The 19,222-nt window shown below is 39.1% G+C and overlaps 1 protein-coding gene across 1 annotated transcript in view; it reads right to left on the reverse strand.

Annotated features, from left to right (window-relative positions):
- LOC149276443 (1-phosphatidylinositol 4,5-bisphosphate phosphodiesterase beta-3-like) overlaps positions 1–18,933 on the reverse strand; it is a gene marked incomplete at its 5' end in the record, with an annotated part of 74,255 nt that extends 55,322 nt beyond the window's left edge. Inside the window, 12 exons of the mRNA XM_089503662.1 lie at positions 6,361–6,445; positions 6,558–6,640; positions 7,580–7,737; positions 8,049–8,195; positions 8,903–9,069; positions 9,856–9,956; positions 10,504–10,579; positions 11,218–11,271; positions 14,200–14,279; positions 14,358–14,498; positions 15,791–15,859; positions 18,856–18,933. Coding sequence (XP_089359788.1) covers positions 6,361–6,445; positions 6,558–6,640; positions 7,580–7,737; positions 8,049–8,195; positions 8,903–9,069; positions 9,856–9,956; positions 10,504–10,579; positions 11,218–11,271; positions 14,200–14,279; positions 14,358–14,498; positions 15,791–15,859; positions 18,856–18,933 — 1,239 coding nt within the window. The remainder of the gene's footprint in view (positions 1–6,360; positions 6,446–6,557; positions 6,641–7,579; positions 7,738–8,048; positions 8,196–8,902; positions 9,070–9,855; positions 9,957–10,503; positions 10,580–11,217; positions 11,272–14,199; positions 14,280–14,357; positions 14,499–15,790; positions 15,860–18,855) is intronic.
- Between the last annotated feature and the right edge of the window lie 289 nt (positions 18,934–19,222).

Genomic DNA, 19,222 nt, shown 5'->3' on the forward strand with positions numbered 1-19,222 from the left:
CAAATACACAAGGGGCAATACACACAAACAACAGAGAAATGTGGAAAGCATTTTTTATACTACTAGTAGTATATAATTCATAATATTAGTAGGTTATCCCATCCTGATGTGGGAGTCCATGTGGCAGCAGAGCCTGTCCTGGTGTATGTATTTGGGTGTCAGTGTGGCAGACCCTGTCCTGATATGTATTTGGTCATCTGTTTCCTGGCACTTTACTTGCTGTAGGGTTAAATAGAACTTTGTAATTTTTATTTATCCAGATTTTGTGGTCAGGTATTGTGTTATTTAATCTTATTTCAATCTGAATATATTATTAAAAAGGAAACTTAGATGTTGGTTCAGAGTTTGTGAAACTCAATTCTTGATTACAGTATACAGGACACTATTCCCCTTTGGTTTCACAGTCCTTCCCTGTTAAGGGAGACCAAGTGGTATTCAGCTTAGTTATATGCAACTGTATGCATTTTGTTATCTGTGATGAGGTGTTCATTTGGTGATGCAGTGCTAAGATCGTTGTGATGCATTAATGGCTAAAAGTTTTGTTGAAGTTTCATATTTCGTTTTCAAGAATATTGTTAAGAATAATGCTATCACTGTTTTGTTGCGCTGAATAAAACTAGACTTTTTCATCTAAAAATGTTTGCAGTAACAAATGTTTGATTCCATTAGCTCTAATCTCCTTCATTTATTTGGGCCTTTTAACTTTTTTGATTTCTGGGATTTTATTAATGTGATAAAAAAAGAATGATTTATAGTTGTTTGGATGTCAAACAGTGTGTCAAATTCTGTTGATCTGTATCTGCTATGTTTCCAAAAAATTATTTAGGTTTACCTGCAAATATAGGATTTGTATGTCTTATTCAGTTGATCAATACTTGCAGTGCTGTTTCCATGTGTTGTTTATTTGATCTATACCTTCAGTGCTGAGTTTACATGTGATTTCCAGTTGATCTATACCTGCAATGCTGGGTTTATGTGTTCTGTTGGTTTATACCCGCAATGCTATGTTTCCATGCATTATTTATGTATACCTGCGAATACAGGTTTTTTTGTCTTATTCAGTTGCACGTGCTGTTTCCATGTGTTGTTTATTTGATCTATACCTGAACTACAGGGTGTAAGTAAAAGAGAGGTATGGTTTAGTGAATGAGAGGACAAAGGGACTCTGGGGATGATTATGGGGGAGAGGACCTCTCAATGTCATGGTGCAGTCTCACAGTCTTCCCCTGATCTGCAGTCAGTGTGGCAAATATATATTTTTCGGTGTGGTAGCGGAGGGAGTGATTGCATGCAAGGGAGCATTGAGCGGGGCCCAAGGAAATGCTTGGGTAGGGTCCAATTTTTTCACTTTAAAATATATTGGCAACAGGGTCTAATATTTATATATATATATTGGCAGCAGGGGCAAATATTTATATATGTTTTGGCAGCAGGGGCTAATATTTATATATTGACAGCAGGGTTTAATATTTGTATATATTGGCAGCAAGGTCTAATATTAATATATATTTGCCGCATGGGCTAATAATATATATCGTCAGCAGGGTCTAATATTAATATATATCAGCAGCAGGGGCTAATAATATATATCGGAAGCAGGGGCTAATATTTATATATATTGGCAGCAGGAACTAATATTAACATATATTGGCAGCAGGGGCTAATATTAATATATATTGGCAGCAGGGTATAATTTTTATGTATATCGGAAGCAGGGTATAATATAAGTATATATCCGCAGCAGGGGCTAATATCAATATATATCCGCAGCAGGGGTTAATATTAATATATATCAGAAGCAGGGTCTAATATTTATATATATTGTCAGCAGGGGCTAATATTAACCCCTTGATGACAACTGCCGGTCCGGGCACGTCACGGAAATTCATGTCGATAACGACAAATGACGTGCCAGGACCGGCACGTCATTAAACGGGTGCAGAAAGCGATCTATTTTCGCTTTCTGCACCGAAACAGCGTTGCTGTAATGCCTCGACCTCGAGGCATTCAGCAACGCCATTATCGGCACAAAGGGGCCATCTCTGGCCCCTCCCCGGGGCGTCAACATCCGCCATACTTTGTATGGCGGCGGACGCCCGTTTTAAAAGCGTTTAGGAGGCGATCAACGATCGCCTTCTAAACTTAAATGGTGTCGCTGGAATGCCTCGATCAGGAGGCATCCAGCGACACCAAACACTTACCTGGGGATGGACTGTGACCGCTCCGGAGAGCGGTCACAGCCGCAGCTGCCGGTGATCTTCGCCATCTGCAAGATGGCGGCGGTCCGGGAAAATTCAATACAGAAAAACAATAAAGTCTAAAAAGTTCGCTAGACGGTCTCCAGACCCTCTAGAGAACTCTGGCTCCACTTGCAGGTTGAATATAGGTACTGCATTCAACCATGCAAGTCAATGGAGCTCAGCTTTCTAATCACAGTGTGATTAGAAAAAATAAATTAAAAATAAAATAAAATTAATAATAATTAGAAAAATAATAGTAAAAAACCAGTAAAATGTAAAAATAATTTCCCACTGATGTCACTATCAGGGGAACCTTCAAGTTGAAAAAAAATGTTACAAAAACTTAAAAAAAAAGGCAAAAAAAAAAAAATATATATAAAAAATATATTTTTGTGAGCAAGTCCTAAAATTAGCATATTAGCTTAAACAATTCTCGCATGGAAAGAGTTAAAATACTGGCATATTAAATGCCCATGGGGTGTCTACTTTTAAAAAACGTATGATTTGATGGGGTAAATTGAATTGGCCGGGTTCAACAAGGTCCCAATTAACACGGGGGGAAGGATGGCCACACATCTAATTTCCAATTAGAAAAATGCACACGTACCAAATGTGGCCTTTTAGTTCCCCCCAAAAATGACAAACCCATGCATGTGGGGTATCACTGTACTCAGGAGATGTTGCTGAACACATATTGGGGTGTCGTGTGACAGCGGCATATACCAGGAGCTGTAAATTCATACATAAAGTAGGTGTGTGTGTGGGAAAAATACACACACAAAAATACTACTGCAAACTTTGAAAAAATGCTGGTGGTAAAATGTGTGCATGCAAAGAGTTAAAATACCAGCATTTAAAATACCCTGGGGTGTCTAGTTTTCAAAAATATATGGTTTTGTTGGGCACACTGAAATGGCCCGGCTCAAAGATGTACCAAATAGGGCATGGGCAGTGGATCCCCAAATGCCAAAGTTCAACATTGAAAAATGTGCATGCCCCAAATGTGGCCCTTTTGCCCCCGAACAGCCAGGCAAAATCATTCATGTGGGGTATCACTGCACTCAGGAGATGTTGCTGAACACATATTGGGGTGTTTTGTGATAGTGACATATACGAGAACTTTTTAATTCATACCTGAAGTAAAATGTGTGTGACAAAACAAATGGAAAAAAATGACTATCACAAAGTTTGACAAAGACTGGTGGTAGATATGGTGCATGGAAAGAGTTAAAATACTAGCATTTGAAATACCCTGGGGTGTCTAGTTTTCAAAAATATATAGCTTTATTGGGCACACTGAAATGGCCCGGCTCAAAGATGTGCCAAATAGGGCATGGGCAGTGGATCCCCAAATGCCAAAGTTCAACATTGAAAAATGTGCATGCCCCAAATGTAGCCCTTTTGCCCCCAAACAGCCAGGCAAAATCATTCATGTGAGGTATCGCTGTACTCAGGAGATGTTGCTAAATACATATTGGGGTGTTTTTTGATAGTGACATATACCAGAACCTGTTTATTCATACCTAAAGTAAAATGTGTGTGAAAAAACAAATGCAAAAAAATTACTACCATAAAGTTTGACAAAGGCTGATGGTAGAATAAGTGCTTGGAAAGGGTTAAAATACCAGCATTTGGAATACCCTGGGCTGTCTAGTTTTCAAAAATATATGACTTGATGGGGTAAATTGCATTGGCCGGCTTCAAAGATACCCGAAATGGCACATGGGGGGAAGAATTACCAGATTTGGAAAAAATGGCTTTGAAATAGCAAAACGCTACCTGTACTTATTGCCCCATAATGGGTAGAAAAAAGCAAAAAAACATAAAAACATTGGGTATTTCTAAACTCAGGACAAATAGTAGAATCTATTTAGCAGGTTTTTTTATTACCTTTTATAGATGAGTAAAAGATTTTTCAACTAAAAGTTAGAAACAGTCATTTTTTTCTAAATTTTTCACCATATTTTATACTTTTTTTAATAGTAAATAATATGATACAATCAAAACAATGTCATCTAAAGAAAGCCATTCTTGTCCTGAAAAAAACAATATCTAATGTGTGTGGGTTCAGTAAACGGGAAAGAAGAAAATTACAGCTAAACACGAGCAGCGCAGAAATGTTAAAACGCCCATTGTCACGAAGGGTACAAAAAGTAAAATCAGCCTTTGTCACGAAGGGGTTAAAGAATGAAAAATAACTGCCAGTTTAGCTGTTATTTTGAAATCATATTTCAATCACAGTCTTTACTTCAAAGAGATAAGTACATATTATGTAGTTAAAAATGCACGTCTAACGTGTGTGTATATATATATATATATATATATATATATATATATATATATATATATATTGTATATGTACTGTTTTATAATGGGCCCCCCTACTTTGGTCCCTGGCCCCCCTTGTGCCCCCCCTAAATATGAAAGCTGGAGACGCCACTGAGTACACCCCTCACATGTCACATGTGACAACACTGAAGAAATGACACTGCAAAAAACAGTAAGTGTACAGCCTGTATAACAGTGTAAACACACTACACACACAACCATTAATGTCTAAACCTTGGCAACACAAGTGAGTACACCCCTAAGTGGAAATGTCCAAATTGGGCCCAATTAGCCATTTCCCCTCCCTGGTGTCATGTGACTCGTTAGTGTTACAAGGTCTCAGGTGTGAATAGGGAGCAGGTGTGTTAAAGTTGGTGTTATCGCTCTCACACTCTCTCATACTGGTCACTGGAAGTTCAACATGGCACCTCATGGCAAAGAACTCTATGAGGATCTGGAAAAATAATTGTTGCTCTACATAAAGATGGCCTAGGCTATAAGAAGATTACCAAGACCCTGAAACTGAGCTGCAGCACGGTGGGCAAGACCATACAGAAGTTTCTCAGGACACGTTCCACTTAGAACAGGCCTCGCCATGGTAAACCAAAGAAATTGAGTGCACGTGCTCAGCTTCATATCCAGAGGTTGTCTTTGGAAAATAGACGTACGAGGGCTGCCAGCATTGCTGCAGAGGTTGAAGGGGTGGTGGGTCAGCCTGACAGTTCTCAGACCATACGCTGCACACTGCATCAAATTGGTCTGCAAGGCTGTTGTCCCAGAAGGACAACGCAAGAATGATGATGCGCAATGATGATGCGCAAGAAAGCCCACAAACAGTTTGCTGAAGACAAGCAGACTAAGGACATGGATTACTGGAAGCATGTCCTGTGGTCCAATGAGACCAAGATAAATTTATATGGTTCAGATGGTGTCAATCGTGTGGCGGCAACCAAGTGTGTCTTTGTCAGGGTCCATCAAGACAGCGGAGCTGCATATCTCTGTTTTTCCTTGCCTTAGTTCCCATGTTTTGCTCTGGTCCACTCCTGGATTTCCGTATGCTCTGTCCTGAACCTCTGATTCCTGGATTCTAATTCTGCTCTTTGCTTCAGCTCCTGTTTCCTTTATAAGGTGTGTCCCACCCGTTTGTTGTTTGTCTCAGTCAGCAGTCTAAAGGTATGTCCTTCTTGGTTTTGTGTATAGCTTCAATGTTCAGTTTATTAGTACTTTCGTATGCAGGGTTAAGCGTTAAGCGTTAGGACCCACCGTCATTGGAGTGCTATGACCATACGATGGAGCAAGGTCTCCACCAGCTCCGTGATGTTGTCATGGAGGAGTGGAAGAGGACTCCAGTGGCAACCTGTGACGCTCTGGTGAACTCCATGCCCAAGAGGGTTAAGGCAGTGCTGGAAAATAATGGTGGCCACACAAAATATTGACACTTTGGGCCCAATTTGGACATTTCCACTTCCACTATACTCACTTCTGTTGCCAAGGTTTAGACATGAATGGCTGTGTGTTGAGTTATTTTGAGGGGGCAGCAAATTTACACTGTTATACAGGCTGTACACTCACTACTTCCATTGTAGCAGAGTGTTATTTCTTCAGTGTTGTCCCATGAAAAGATATAATAAAATATTTACAAAAATGTGAAGGGTGTACTCATTATTGTGAGATACTGTAAGTATAGGTGAAGTGGTGAGTGAGCATGAAATTGAAACAAAGAGTGAAAATTAGGATAAATATAATAAAAAAATGTTAGCTGTAGAAAAAAAAAATCAGCTTGCCTCCTTACCGGATATTTATCTAAGGGTTCTGTTAACAGAGCATCTCCAAAGATTGTCCTGCAGTACTCTGCCATTTTTGCTTGCTGCTTCGCTCTGAATAGGTAAAAAAAAGATAAGGTCTCAGAATTCGTGAAAATGGGAAAAATAATATGTCAGGGGTAGAAATTTAAATAAAAATGGAAGAGAGAGGAAAATGAGGACTTACGAGTCAACATGATTTTCAAATGACAAAATTACAGGGAAGAGAGAGGTTTTAAATGCACTTTCCGCTATTGCTTCAATAACTTCCTGTAAGGGAAAGCAGAGGGTAATACTACATGGGAAAGAGTTTGTTCAGTCACATATATGGAACACACACTATTACACATATACACTGCCACCGATTCTTTAATCCCTTAAAGGCCTGTTTTATGTGTTTTTACAACTAAGCACTGAAGCATTTTTGTACTTTTGCGATGTCTTCTTTAAATTATGAATCACATCCAAGACATTAAGTTGACACACACACTAATGATTCATCGTTTTTTTCAGGGCAAGTAGGGCTCCCTTTTGAAACTATGCAGTTCCAAAGCCAGGGACTGACAGGGACATGGTTCATGGTGGACATTTTAATATATTTTGGGTATTATGAAGAATCCTGACATGTATTTGCAAAATTAACAGCATACAGATTTAAAGGGACCACACAACTATCATATGCATTAAAGTGCATATGATGGTTGGAGTGTACCTTTAATAGTCACAACCATATGCATTCATACAGATATATCCCCCACATACCGGCATGCACACTGAATGTCATAAACATAGACCTCCTTGTCTGCAGAGTACATCATTTTCTACAGCTGCAGCTTGATTTCTGAGGGATCCTCAGAAACTAGCCCTGTTGCCTTTTCCTTACAAACAGAGAGCCCTGCAGCTTCTACTAATACTGACTGTAAATTTGACTACAGAAGGAGCGTATTACGGGATGATCCGGACATATAACATTACTTAGCTGAAGGAGGGGGGCGGCCCCATGTACCAAGTAGGCTACCACCTGGGCTCCCACATCACTTAACACAACACACACAGTATTCATGCTGTGCAAACACATATATAAATTACACTGCAGCAAGTAAGCAGCAATTGCTTCAATTAATATAATGTAACTTGTTTTAAGCATTTATATATTGTAGTGCATGCTAGATATATATACTGAGGTAGTACTACACCTGTTATTCTTACCTTAAAAGGGATTTCAGTGGTCATGGTGAATCCATGGGTTATGAAGGGCTCTTCATCCTGGGGACGTCCCTTCCAGCAGTCCAGCTCTATACAGCGACAACCTGTGAGAAGCACCTGTCTGTACATCTCCACTGAGGAGTTACCTGTTAGTTGGCCAGCTGATGAAAAGTAGGTGGAGGAATGAAGAAAAATGTAGATTGAAATGCATCACAAATAGGTACAATTATTTTACTAATTATTACAAGACAAATGCAAAATATGTAAACAAATGACCAAACATTCCACAGACTTTGTTCAGGAAAGCCCCATCTTATTTTGTGGTGTAGATTGGACCTTGGTTAGATTTACTTTGTTAGCGATTACCTCCAGCAACCATATAACCTACCCAATTTCTTTTACAAGTTTTCAACATGAACAACCTGCACCTATAGCTGTGGGTGTCATATTGTCACCTAATTTGTCAACATACCTGTGAGGTATGTGTTATGGGATGAGTTGATAAAGTAGCTTGTCAATGGCTGGGTCATATCATCACTCAGATCAAGGGCCTCTGGAGGAACAATGCTATTCTCATCACCACCAAGGAATCTACTGAAGCCTTCCATGGAGATCTGGTCTATAGAAAAAAGATGGGTAAAATGAAGTTTCTCCATTTAGCATTTATTGAGCCTTTGCATAAAATTGATACATTTTATTGGTACATCACAAAAGGCAAAGTTAGAGAAGATTCAAATATTTTTGTAACTCTTGCAAAAAAACTAATTGCAATTGGACTAAGTTATATACTACAATTATTACATAGATCTGCAGGGGTAAAGTGTGTTGTTCCGTGTTATTACCATCACTTCCTCATTTCTCTGTTAGAAATAAGTGTTACTTCCTTAATCACAGTTGTATAAATGTATTTTCATATTTATATTCAGTTTCCTGTTGCATGTCACCTTCACTCTATATGTTTGCATTTCTAAACCATATCCACTCTCAATAATTTAAGTTCTTTTTCACCTGACATAGTACAAGTTTCGAGTTAATCTTCGGAGGGAGGTTTTGCTAGGGAATCCCACCCAATCCTTTGAAGCAGCTGCTTTTGTTGGTCTTCGGCTTGAGGAAGATCAAAACCATGATCGAAAATAACTAGGTAAACCAAAAGTGCCGGGCTAGGAAGAGCCCGTCAACCATCACACCTACTCTCTTCTTCTTCTCTTTCACTTCAAGAAGTCTAGACTATTCCCAGACCTTAACTTTAAACCTTCCCTTAAAGTCTGCTCATCGGCACCCTGTACTTATCAAGCACTAACTTTCTTAACTATCATACCCACTTACCTCTCTCTAGGAACTGTTGGTTGGACTCATACTTTTCAATGAGCTGGCGCACCTGGTCTCTCTTCAACGGAGGGAAAAGAATCTCATTGAGTCGAGGGTCTCTCTGTTTCTGATTTATGAAATCCATTAACTGTTCCAGAGTCAAGTACGGCTTCCCTTTTGCACCACTAAACAAAAAGAAGAAAATGTTATAGTTAATGAAAAAAGCATGTGGGACCAGTGGAAGAATTGGGTTACTATTTTTTTTCTGCCTATGAAATCTTAACCTGATTTGGAAGATAAACTTGAAAAATGGTGAGTGCCTCTCAACCGAGAGAGATCAGGAGGAGTAAGGTTCAAAACAAAAGGAGATGGGGTCATGGTTGCAAAACAGAGAAGAGCCCACATGAGAGCATTGGTAAGACATTCAGCAGGAAAGATGAATCGAGAGAAAAGAATGGCAAGAGTGTTCCAAGAAAGAGAGAGAGAGACTGGATGATGAACGGATATAGACAAACATACATAATAACAAATGATAGAAGTGAATGACTGTTTTAATGGTATAAGCAAAGAGCACAACACAAAGAGGACAATAGCAAAGAGCATAGCAGGAACAATACAAGAAGAGAAAGAAGAGACAAAACGGGGAATTCATTATAAAACCTATTGCTTGTAAGTTAACTTCATGGAAGCTGGATGGTAGCCTGTGGCAAGGCCAGCACTGTCTAATCAATTACTAGTATTGCTCTCACCCAACCAGAAGGCTGCCTGAACCAATCATCAACTTAACAATAAGTGACAGGAGATAATGGGGAAGAATAATTGTGTGGTCCTGAGAAAGGGAAGTCAAGGTATGTTTTCCCTATGTTTTTTTTATGATCTGCTTGTTTGATCTGCAGGATGTGGGAAATCTGACATATTCACTTTAACAATACAGGTTTTTTACTATGGAAAAAATAAAGTAGGAATCTCACAGCTCCAGTAGGATTTTATCAATGTCTGGTCGGAGGCACAACTTATTCAGGAATCGCTCGAAGATCTCATGCGTAAACTCTTCTGGCTTTATAGACTCTCCCTGAAAGAAATAGAATGAAATACGAAATAGTGTATTTTCCTAGTTATTGGGAATTTGCAAAACAGTAAGTAATTTGTGCAAATGGTGGAAATCCAAGTTAAGCACATAAAAACTACAGCGCCTGTTTAATTTGGAAAAAAATACCACCTAATTAAGGGGGATAAAATATTCCTGCAGACTTATGGGATGATTTACTGCTGAAAGGGTTTGTAAAATGAACAATTAATAATTAGGTATAGAAACAATTTTTGGGAATAGTATTTGGTACATAACATGTTTACATCACATCTCTCCTGATATATGCGGAAACGAGAGAAAAGGGGTAATTGGCACAGTGCAGAAGTACCTTAAGAAAAGGTACAAGGGAAGCATTACACACACATATAGGATATTTTGTTAAACATTAAAATTTACAAATGTTTCACAACATATTTAGAGAGGGTGCTCTGGTTTTTGAGCAGAAACATTCACATTTTCAACTACTAACACTGCTCATTTAAACAATATGTTGATGTGTCTGACAGAATAAACTGAAATGCTATGTTACTCGGTTAAAGTTTAGTCCACAGGATTCCAGTGCTGTCTCAACTCTCTTCTTATCAGCGGCAAACATCTTTAAGATACTGAGGAAGAAAGAATGAGAGACATGATAATAAACTTACTGTATTACTTTAGTTTATGGTAGTGCATCCTTCTCAGGGTTACAATTGCAAATACTACATTTATAAAACATAAGTGTCAAGCTGGTGGGACCCGTGGAGAATGTTATTAGGATCAATTTAGCGATTAAGTTAACCACAAACAATAAAGAAATACATTTAAAAAATCATATTTGTGATGACAATTCCAATCCATAGCTGTGAAACTTACAACTGCTTATGCATAGAACAACTCCCAGCAACGTCAGCCAGATGGACAGAGGGTGATTCAAATTTTCTTTGGTTACTAAAACATGGTTTGGATTTCTCATTTTCATACAACATACAGAGGGAGCTTTAAATCTTGCATCAGCAGACTGTAAGTATCTTCCAATAAACCTGCAACCAGCCAATTAACATTCTTCATCACTAGGCAATATATACGGTATTTTATCATCCAGCAAACCTGTTGTGTTTTTGGTCCTTACAGTTGGCTGGTATACACCCTATCACCTGTACTTTTGCGTCTATTACAAATATATGCCACCAATTGCAGTTAACTAAAAAGTAGGCTATGGGTGAGGAGTTTACTAAAAACAGACAGATACAGGAACACCACTCACTTTTTCACTGGTATCCTCCCGTCCTGATTCACCTGAAGCTTAAGTTTTGTGTATCTAGCAAAGATAAAAATAAAGTGTCTCATTGAGGGGCGAGACGGGGAATATCCTGCAGGCAACTGGGTGTGGAGGGATGGTTTTGGGTGCTTGGGTGCAAAGACTCGGACCTTAATCAGTCCTTGGTCTCATTTTAGATTCAGGATAGCTTTATGCCTATCAAATACGTTACATAAATCAATACAAAAAGGGGGGTGGGTGTTTACAATACACATGCGTATGGGGCGCATTACACTAAACACTACAAAAGGGGATGGTGTCATCAATACACAAGGCGGGAGACTGGCTGGGGGCATTACATAAATCAGTACATAAGGGTGTGGGGGCATAAAAGCACAAAGGGAGCTGTCTGGGGGCACAAACACACATGGGGCAATACACAAGGGTGTGGGGTGGGGAGTACATTAACACTAAAGGGGGACTGGCTGGGGCATCAATACACAATGGGGCAAACACACAAACAACGAAGCAGTGTGGAAAGCATTTTTTATGCTTTGTGAAGCTTAACCCATCCTGATGCGGGTGTCAGTGTGGCAGAGCCTGTCCTGGTGTGTGTGTTTGGGTATCGGTGTGGCACAGCCTTTCCTGGTGTGTGTGTGTTTGGGTGTCGGTGTGGCAGAGCCTGTCCTGGCGTGTGTGTTTGGGAGCTGGTGTGGCAGAGCCTGCCCTGGTGTGTGTGTGTTTGGGTGTCGGTGTGACAGAGCCTATCCTGTGTGTGTGTATGTTTGGGAGCTGGTGTGGCAGAGCCTGCCCTGGTGTGTGTGTGTTTGGGTGTTTGTGTGGCAGAACCTGTCCTGGCGTGTGTGTTTTTGGTGTCGGTGTGGCAGAGCCTATCCTGTGTGTGTGTTTGGGAGTTGGTGTGGCCGAGCCTGTCCTGGTGTGTGTGTGTGTTTGGGTGTGGCAGAGCCTGTCCTGGTGTGTGTTTGGGTGTCGGTGTGGCAGAGCCTGTCCTGGTGTGTGTTTGGTCATCTGTTTCCTGGTTCTTTACTTACTGTAGGAATAAATATAACTATTCAATTTTTACTTATCCAGAGATAAAACGCCCTCCTGAATTTGTAATCACTTCAGAGGACAACATTTTCAAGGCCCAGAAAGCAGTGGGAGGAAAAGTAAAGGTTTTTTTGTTTTTTTATTCTATTTCAATCTGCATCTTTTATCAAAAATCTCCCTTTGCAGGAAGATTTAGACAGAGTTGGGAACTGGGCGTGCAAGTGGCAGATGAGGTTTAATATAGAGAAATGCTAAGTTATGCATTATGGTAAAAATAATAAAAATGCAAACTATTTAAATGGAATATCCTTGGGGAAAACTACCAATGAGAAGGACTTAGGAATAATGGTAGACAACAGACTTGACAACAGACTTGTGCAATGCCAGCAAGCAGCTGCAAGGGCCAATAAGGTTTTGGCATGCATAAAAAGAGGTATTGATTCACGGGAGGAGGATATTATCTTGCCTCTTTACAGGTCAATGGTAAGACCTCACCTTGAATATGTGGTACAATTCTGGGTACCGGTCCTTAAAAGGACATTATAGAATTAGAAAAAGTGCAAAGGAGGGCTACAAAATTAATAAGGGGATTGGGAGATACTAGTTATGAAGAGAGACTAAAAAAGTTTAAATTATATACGCTAGAAAAACGGCATCTCAGAGGGGATATGCTAACATTATATAAATATATGCAGGGCCAATATAACGGGCTCTTCAGTGACCTGTTCATTAACAGAAATGTACAAAGAACAAGAGGTCACCCTCTGAGACTGGCAGAGCGGAGATTTCATAGACGACAAAGGAAGGGATTTTTTACAGTAAGGACAAAAAAGGTATGGAATTCACTGCCAAGAGTATTATCAAATACATTAGATGCCTTCAAAAGGGGTGTGGATATTTTTTTTTTTAGAAAGGTATGACAAACAGGGCTATAAATAGAGTAACATTAACATTTTAGAGCTTCTTGATCTAAGGAGAAATCCGATTGCCTCTTGGAGTCAAGAAGGAATTTTTTTGATAGATGCGGACAAAGAAAGAAGATAACAGATTATGGATTGAAGATAGAAGATAGAATAGAGAAGGGAGAAGAAAGCAGAATATGCTGAAGTGGTGAGCAGAAGCAAAAGTGGTTGGCTGAAAGCAAAGGAGAATGAGTGTGGGAGAGTGAATGTGGGCACCAGGGAGACATGAATTTGACTGCCTGAAAACAAACGGGCCAAAAACGGGCCTGTTTGTCTAGTGAAGTCGGTTCCTCCATAGAGTTTTATAAGTCAGTGTCTACGAGGTTAAGACTGAGCCATTCAGTTGTTTACCACTAAGCAGCATGAAAAGGAGTCAGAGTTTGTTTATTACACTGAGCCAAGATAACAGAGATAGAACACATACAACTGAATGATATGCCGCTGCCTGGAAAGATTATGTTATGTAAAACACAAAAACAAATAATGGCGCTACTGAATAACAGAAAAGAGATTATCGGATGCTAAAATCCTAATAGCTGATAAACAGTTTGAAAAGAAAGAACCCTATCTGATAAAACGCTAACATTTATTAAGCTACAACTAAAACGGAGATCAATACATGTTAATGACATGAAAAAGATGATTTGCCCCTCCTTATCCTCTCCTTCCATCTGGACAAGGCATGGTTGTATACCTAGTGGTTGCTAATTAATCCTGCAGAGCTGCAGTTACAGACCCTATAACCTCAGGTGCAGACTCCTGTTCAAATAAAGAAACATGATGTTTAGATGGAGGCCCCCACGGTAGTATATACTGCAAAAATGTGGTTTCTGAAACATTAAATTAGGTTATGTATCACAAGACATGAATTGGAAAACATAGGAATGCAAGAAAGCATCAGATGTGCTGGTTATTACTTCTGATAAAGAAGTAGGGAAGAAGGGCAGCCATAAGGAATAACTGATATAATACATACGCTTTTTGCAGGAAGGTGTTCCGGGAGGAATTGTGAGCCAGAATATTGGTCGCCAATTTAAAAAGTTCTTCTGTCCAGATCTAAGAAATGTACACATACACAAACAGTAAGAGTATGGAACAGGCAGGTGTTCTCCAGTAATGTCATGTAACTATTACCTTTGCTGTGTCCTCCTGCACAGCCATAAAATTAAGGAAGTTGACATTAACAATGTCACTGCCATAAACAACAGTAACAAGTTTATCCTCCGGACGTAGCTCATTCCCAGTAAAGCCAAGAGTCTCCTTCATTCGAGTATCCTAAGAAAAATAGTGACAAAAAAGAAAAGTTCAGAGAAGATAATAAATCACACTGTAGGTTACCATTAATCTGTGGCTGGATGGGGAATTAGAATTGATAATCTAGTCGGTAACAGTTTCTACTGAACAACAAGTTCCATGATGACCAGGTTTTAGGCAGTGTAAGTGATGGAAAATGGTATGCAAACAAAGGAATGCAAGTTTCTTTAATAAAATCTGTCTCTCCAAGTACATATTCCGAGGAGGTTTTTGGAGGAATTGAGGCCCTAAGCATCTGTATAATGTGCTAATAGTGTAGTGTTACATCTAGTTGTAGTACAATGGCAGGTAGAGGACCGAATGTTGCCTGGTCCTGCTTGATGTAGTAACCAGTATTTAATTCCATGTAATGGCCAGCAGATGGAACCAGTGACCTTCACAGTCTATTATTATTATTATTCACATTCACAGGGACATGGGGGCAGGAGGTACTCAGCTCCCAGGGTATGCCCTAACCTAAGTAGTCTCTTTGTACAGGCACCTGATGCTGGCACTTATTACATCTGCTGATAACGACTTGAAGAAATATTCATTACCAGGCATGCTCAAGGTGTTTGTTTTCATATCCCTGATTCTTTAGCAAAAAATAGCACCTAATGTTTCAAAATTTCACGTGACTGTAACATGGTGAAATATTACTGATTTTACTATGCATTTTAAAGTGCCAGCTCTTGTGGTGTTTTCCTTTATAAGGGCAGGATTGACCTCGCATGATATATAGTTGATATAAGTATTATGCAGAGCCACTTTGCTCCTTCTTGTGAGAATAACTGTATGAGGTTAGTTACAACGCATACCTAAATCATGAGAGATGATCTTGTAGTTTTAACCATGCATAACAGACAACATATAAATATATTTAGCTTTCAGTTTAATTAGGCCAGCCCTTCTCTTTAGCCTTTTGGGGAAATTTTGAAAGTTATTTGACTATGCATGGACATTACAGGATATTCCAAACTGCAAAATGTGGCATTACTGTGCTATCACAAGTATGATGTCTGTATTCAAGGTCATGCAAAAACCAATAGGGAGGATATGAGTGTTCTTGTTTAAATATTTCTTCCCTGGTTATCCTAGTGGGTACTTATTATTAGTGAACTTCTGGTCTATTTCCTACTGACTTTCTACAGAAGATTATGGAGGTGGAAAAGGGAATCAACACAAACGGCATAATATGATCATTTATCGGAGATGTGCCTTTTCGTTGAAGCCCAAATCATTAATAGTACACCACATTATCCCATGATCATTACCTTTGGTATTTTAGCATATTTTCCTGTCCGTGTGTCCCTTATTGAGCTGATATCCAGAATGTCAACTTCCTGTGAGAGAAAAAAAATAAATATTTGTTCAGTTTACAACATAGACATGGCCCACATATATTGATAATGTTGCACAATACATGTGTTCTCTCTGCTTGTCATTTTGTACTTGTCGTTCTCTGTAAATTTTTTACCTTGTACAGCACTGCGGAATCTGTTAGCGCTTTATAAATAAAGTATAATAATAATAATAAATAATAACATCTGCCTCTTTTGGTGATCTTCTTCAATCAATCACAAACATCCCACATTAAAATCCTGAAGCAATTGGTCTGGAAAGCTGTCCGTGCACAGGTATTGTACAGAGGTATTGTTACAGAATATAGCTTTCTATACACTAGTTTACAAATAGATGAATTCATACTTTTGGACTGTTACCTACATCTACACGGTTCTGTAGACAGACCCTATATTTATGTGTGTATTTGTTGAATATAAATGGATTTGCTTATAAAATGGGACCATATTTCTATCGAACACAAATTAAAGGAAAAAAAACATTTGCAATGCCTTACTGTTACAATATTGTTTTTCATGGGACATACTTATTAAAAGGTTCAACATTTAAATGAGAGAGAGAGAGAGAGAGAGAGAGAGAGAGATAGAGAGAAGCTAACAAAAAATGTAAACATTTCATTCCATCTGCTCCTTTCACCCACAACTTTTGCCGAGTCCATCATCATGCAAAAGACAAGAGAGCACGAGACCGAGAGAGCATAAACAGGGATGAGAGAAACCAAAGGCGTGTAAGAAGACTATAAATGGGAAAAAGAGAAAGGTAGATAGAGGTGAAGAGAATGAGAAGAGATTTAGTATGGGAGAACAGCACTAAAGAGAGAATCGGGTAGATATGAAGAGGCCGTGGGAAAATGGATGGGAGAGAGTGCAGTCATCCGGTTTCCAGATGTGAAGAGGGGGAGGGGATTAAGCAAGAAATATCCAGATGTGTGAGCATTACATTAAATCCCACTGAGGGAAATAGAAAAACAGGGAGAAAAAACACAAAATACTAAGATCTAGGATGAGACACTCAGTTGATTTAGAGGAGTATATGAATCTTAGCAAATTAAATTATTACATAAGTTATGGTGGGTAAAAGGTGATGGAAACCCTTCCACTTAAATTTAAGGGGTAAATAGAAGTATTATTAAACACCCATCTACACACACCAGACAAGCCAGAAGGCTTGCTTTTCCCTCAGCTGTACAAGACAGCCTATAGACAAAACTCAGAAAGAGGTACAATAGCCAGATCACCACTCATGGACAGCTGTTTGTCTTGTACAGCGGGCAATTACTTTCAAGGAATCCATGTATAAAGTGGATATAGAGGCAAAGGTGATAATTGTTAACCTTGTTTGCATATGCCTACCCAGAATCCCTTGTGGTTGTGAAAGCACCATGAGATTTCTGAGGGAAAAGCAAGCCTTCTGGCTTGTCTGGTGTGTGTAGATGGGTGTTTAATAATACTTCTATTTACCCCTCAAATTAAACTACAAATGACTGATGAGGGAATTTGAGGAATAGGTTATTAGCCACAATGAAGGCATAAGCCAACACCCAAAAGAGTTAGAGACAAGCAGGGATCAAGAAAAAAGAAAAGTTAGGGTGAACAAGTGGCAGATACCAAGAGAGACATCAATAGATGTGACATAAGCAAGAAGAGCGAGATGGGAAGTAATAATACAGGAATCATATGAAATGTTAAATGCAAAATGCACATTGAGGTTTAAAGAAGTTTTGGCGTTTATTCACAAAAGAAAGAGTTGGCATGAGATTTGTGGTTTCATCTCTGTGAATTCACTTTACATCATGAAGGGCCAAGGAGAGGAAAAATAACAAGAAAAACGGGTGAAAGCATAACTACAGAGATAAAGATTGTGAAAAGTTAAACTAGAGAGAGAGAGAATGATAGCAAATGAAGCAAAAAAGAGACAGAAAAAAAGGAGGTTGAAGTGCTGAAAGGGAAATTCAGTGCAAGCAAGAGTTTGAGTAAGGGCAGTAACATAGCAAGAAAGTAGCAAAAGTGAAGTAGACCATGGGGTATATTCACTAAATTGAGAGTTTAAAATACCTTACTTCACTATATACAACAAAGGATCAACCTAGAAAGCATCTGACGCACGAGGAGCTTAGCTGGTCCTGTATAAAGTATAGTTAAATCAGTAAGACATCTTCAAAGTCTTCTCATTGAGGTATGCATTACAGTACCCAATATGCAGGGCCAGCTCAGGCCTACTATCTGGGGAACGTGTTTGTCAGTGTTGGCCCTTTCTAATGAATACTGAAGCTAGGGAGTTGAAATCACAACTGTTCTGTAAATTCTCTTAACAACAGTCCCTTTAAAGAACAAGAGAATTTAGGGAGAGGGCATGCAAATAATAGAGTGTGGTAGAGAAAGCAAGCAAGACAGAATGCAAAATGAAGAGTGCAGAGACAGTAACAAAAGTGAAAACAACTAAAAATAAGATGAATCCTCTAAACCCAGGGTGTGGAACAGCTTGAGCTTGAGATAAGCTGCTCTGAATAGTTACTGGAGGGAAAAAGAATGCCACAGGAAAAACGCAAGTGCACCGCAGACATGGACAATGAGGCACTCAGAGCCTATTGAACATTACCCTAGTGGAATGTGAATTATGCTCTTATGGACTCAACTACAGACAGACTAGGTGAGTTGCAGTGAGATGAAACAATACATCATACTGAATACATTATGCATTATGAAGGCCAAAGCAACAACTTTCTCCTGCAAGAAGTTCTGAGCTGGAACCTAAGTGTGTGTATATCATTTTTAAGATTCTTCCCTTACTTACATAAAATACTCAGCTTTCCCTCATTGTCTTTATTTCATTCAATCCTCTTTCATATTTTATGTTTCCATGTCTTCCTTGTTAGCTTCTTCTAAACACAATTTGACTTAATTCAATTATTTTTATTTGAAATCTCTCACTTTTCTATAAAATTTCCAATTTTCCTCCACATGCCTTTCAGTCTCACCATATTTGGACAGGTCCAGTAGAGGTAAAACCCCATGGGGTCCACACGCAATGTCACCAGGGTCTTGTTGCTGGATTCCTGGGGAAGGTAGATGAAAGAGCGAGGTCAACATCACAAATCCTTTAGTAACAAGCAGTGTGTGGTCAAAATACCCCTTTTACAATAGACGTATAATGACCATATATCCTCAAATCTTTAGGGACAGTTGTTAACTTAAAGTTTTTTGGCGGGGTGGGGGTTGTCTGCTAGTAAATATCAGAAAGTAAATCCAGCTGAATCCAATGACATAGATAAAATGAAAGAGAAATTGGTGCTGAAAAGCCTGTGGTTCTCCATGAAGGTGAAATGTTTAACTTGCAAATTATTC

This window comes from Sceloporus occidentalis, unplaced genomic scaffold, assembly GCF_023333645.1.
Source record: "Sceloporus occidentalis isolate IW3139 unplaced genomic scaffold, rSceOcc1.0.p SCAF_239, whole genome shotgun sequence".
Taxonomy (NCBI): domain Eukaryota; kingdom Metazoa; phylum Chordata; class Lepidosauria; order Squamata; family Phrynosomatidae; genus Sceloporus; species Sceloporus occidentalis.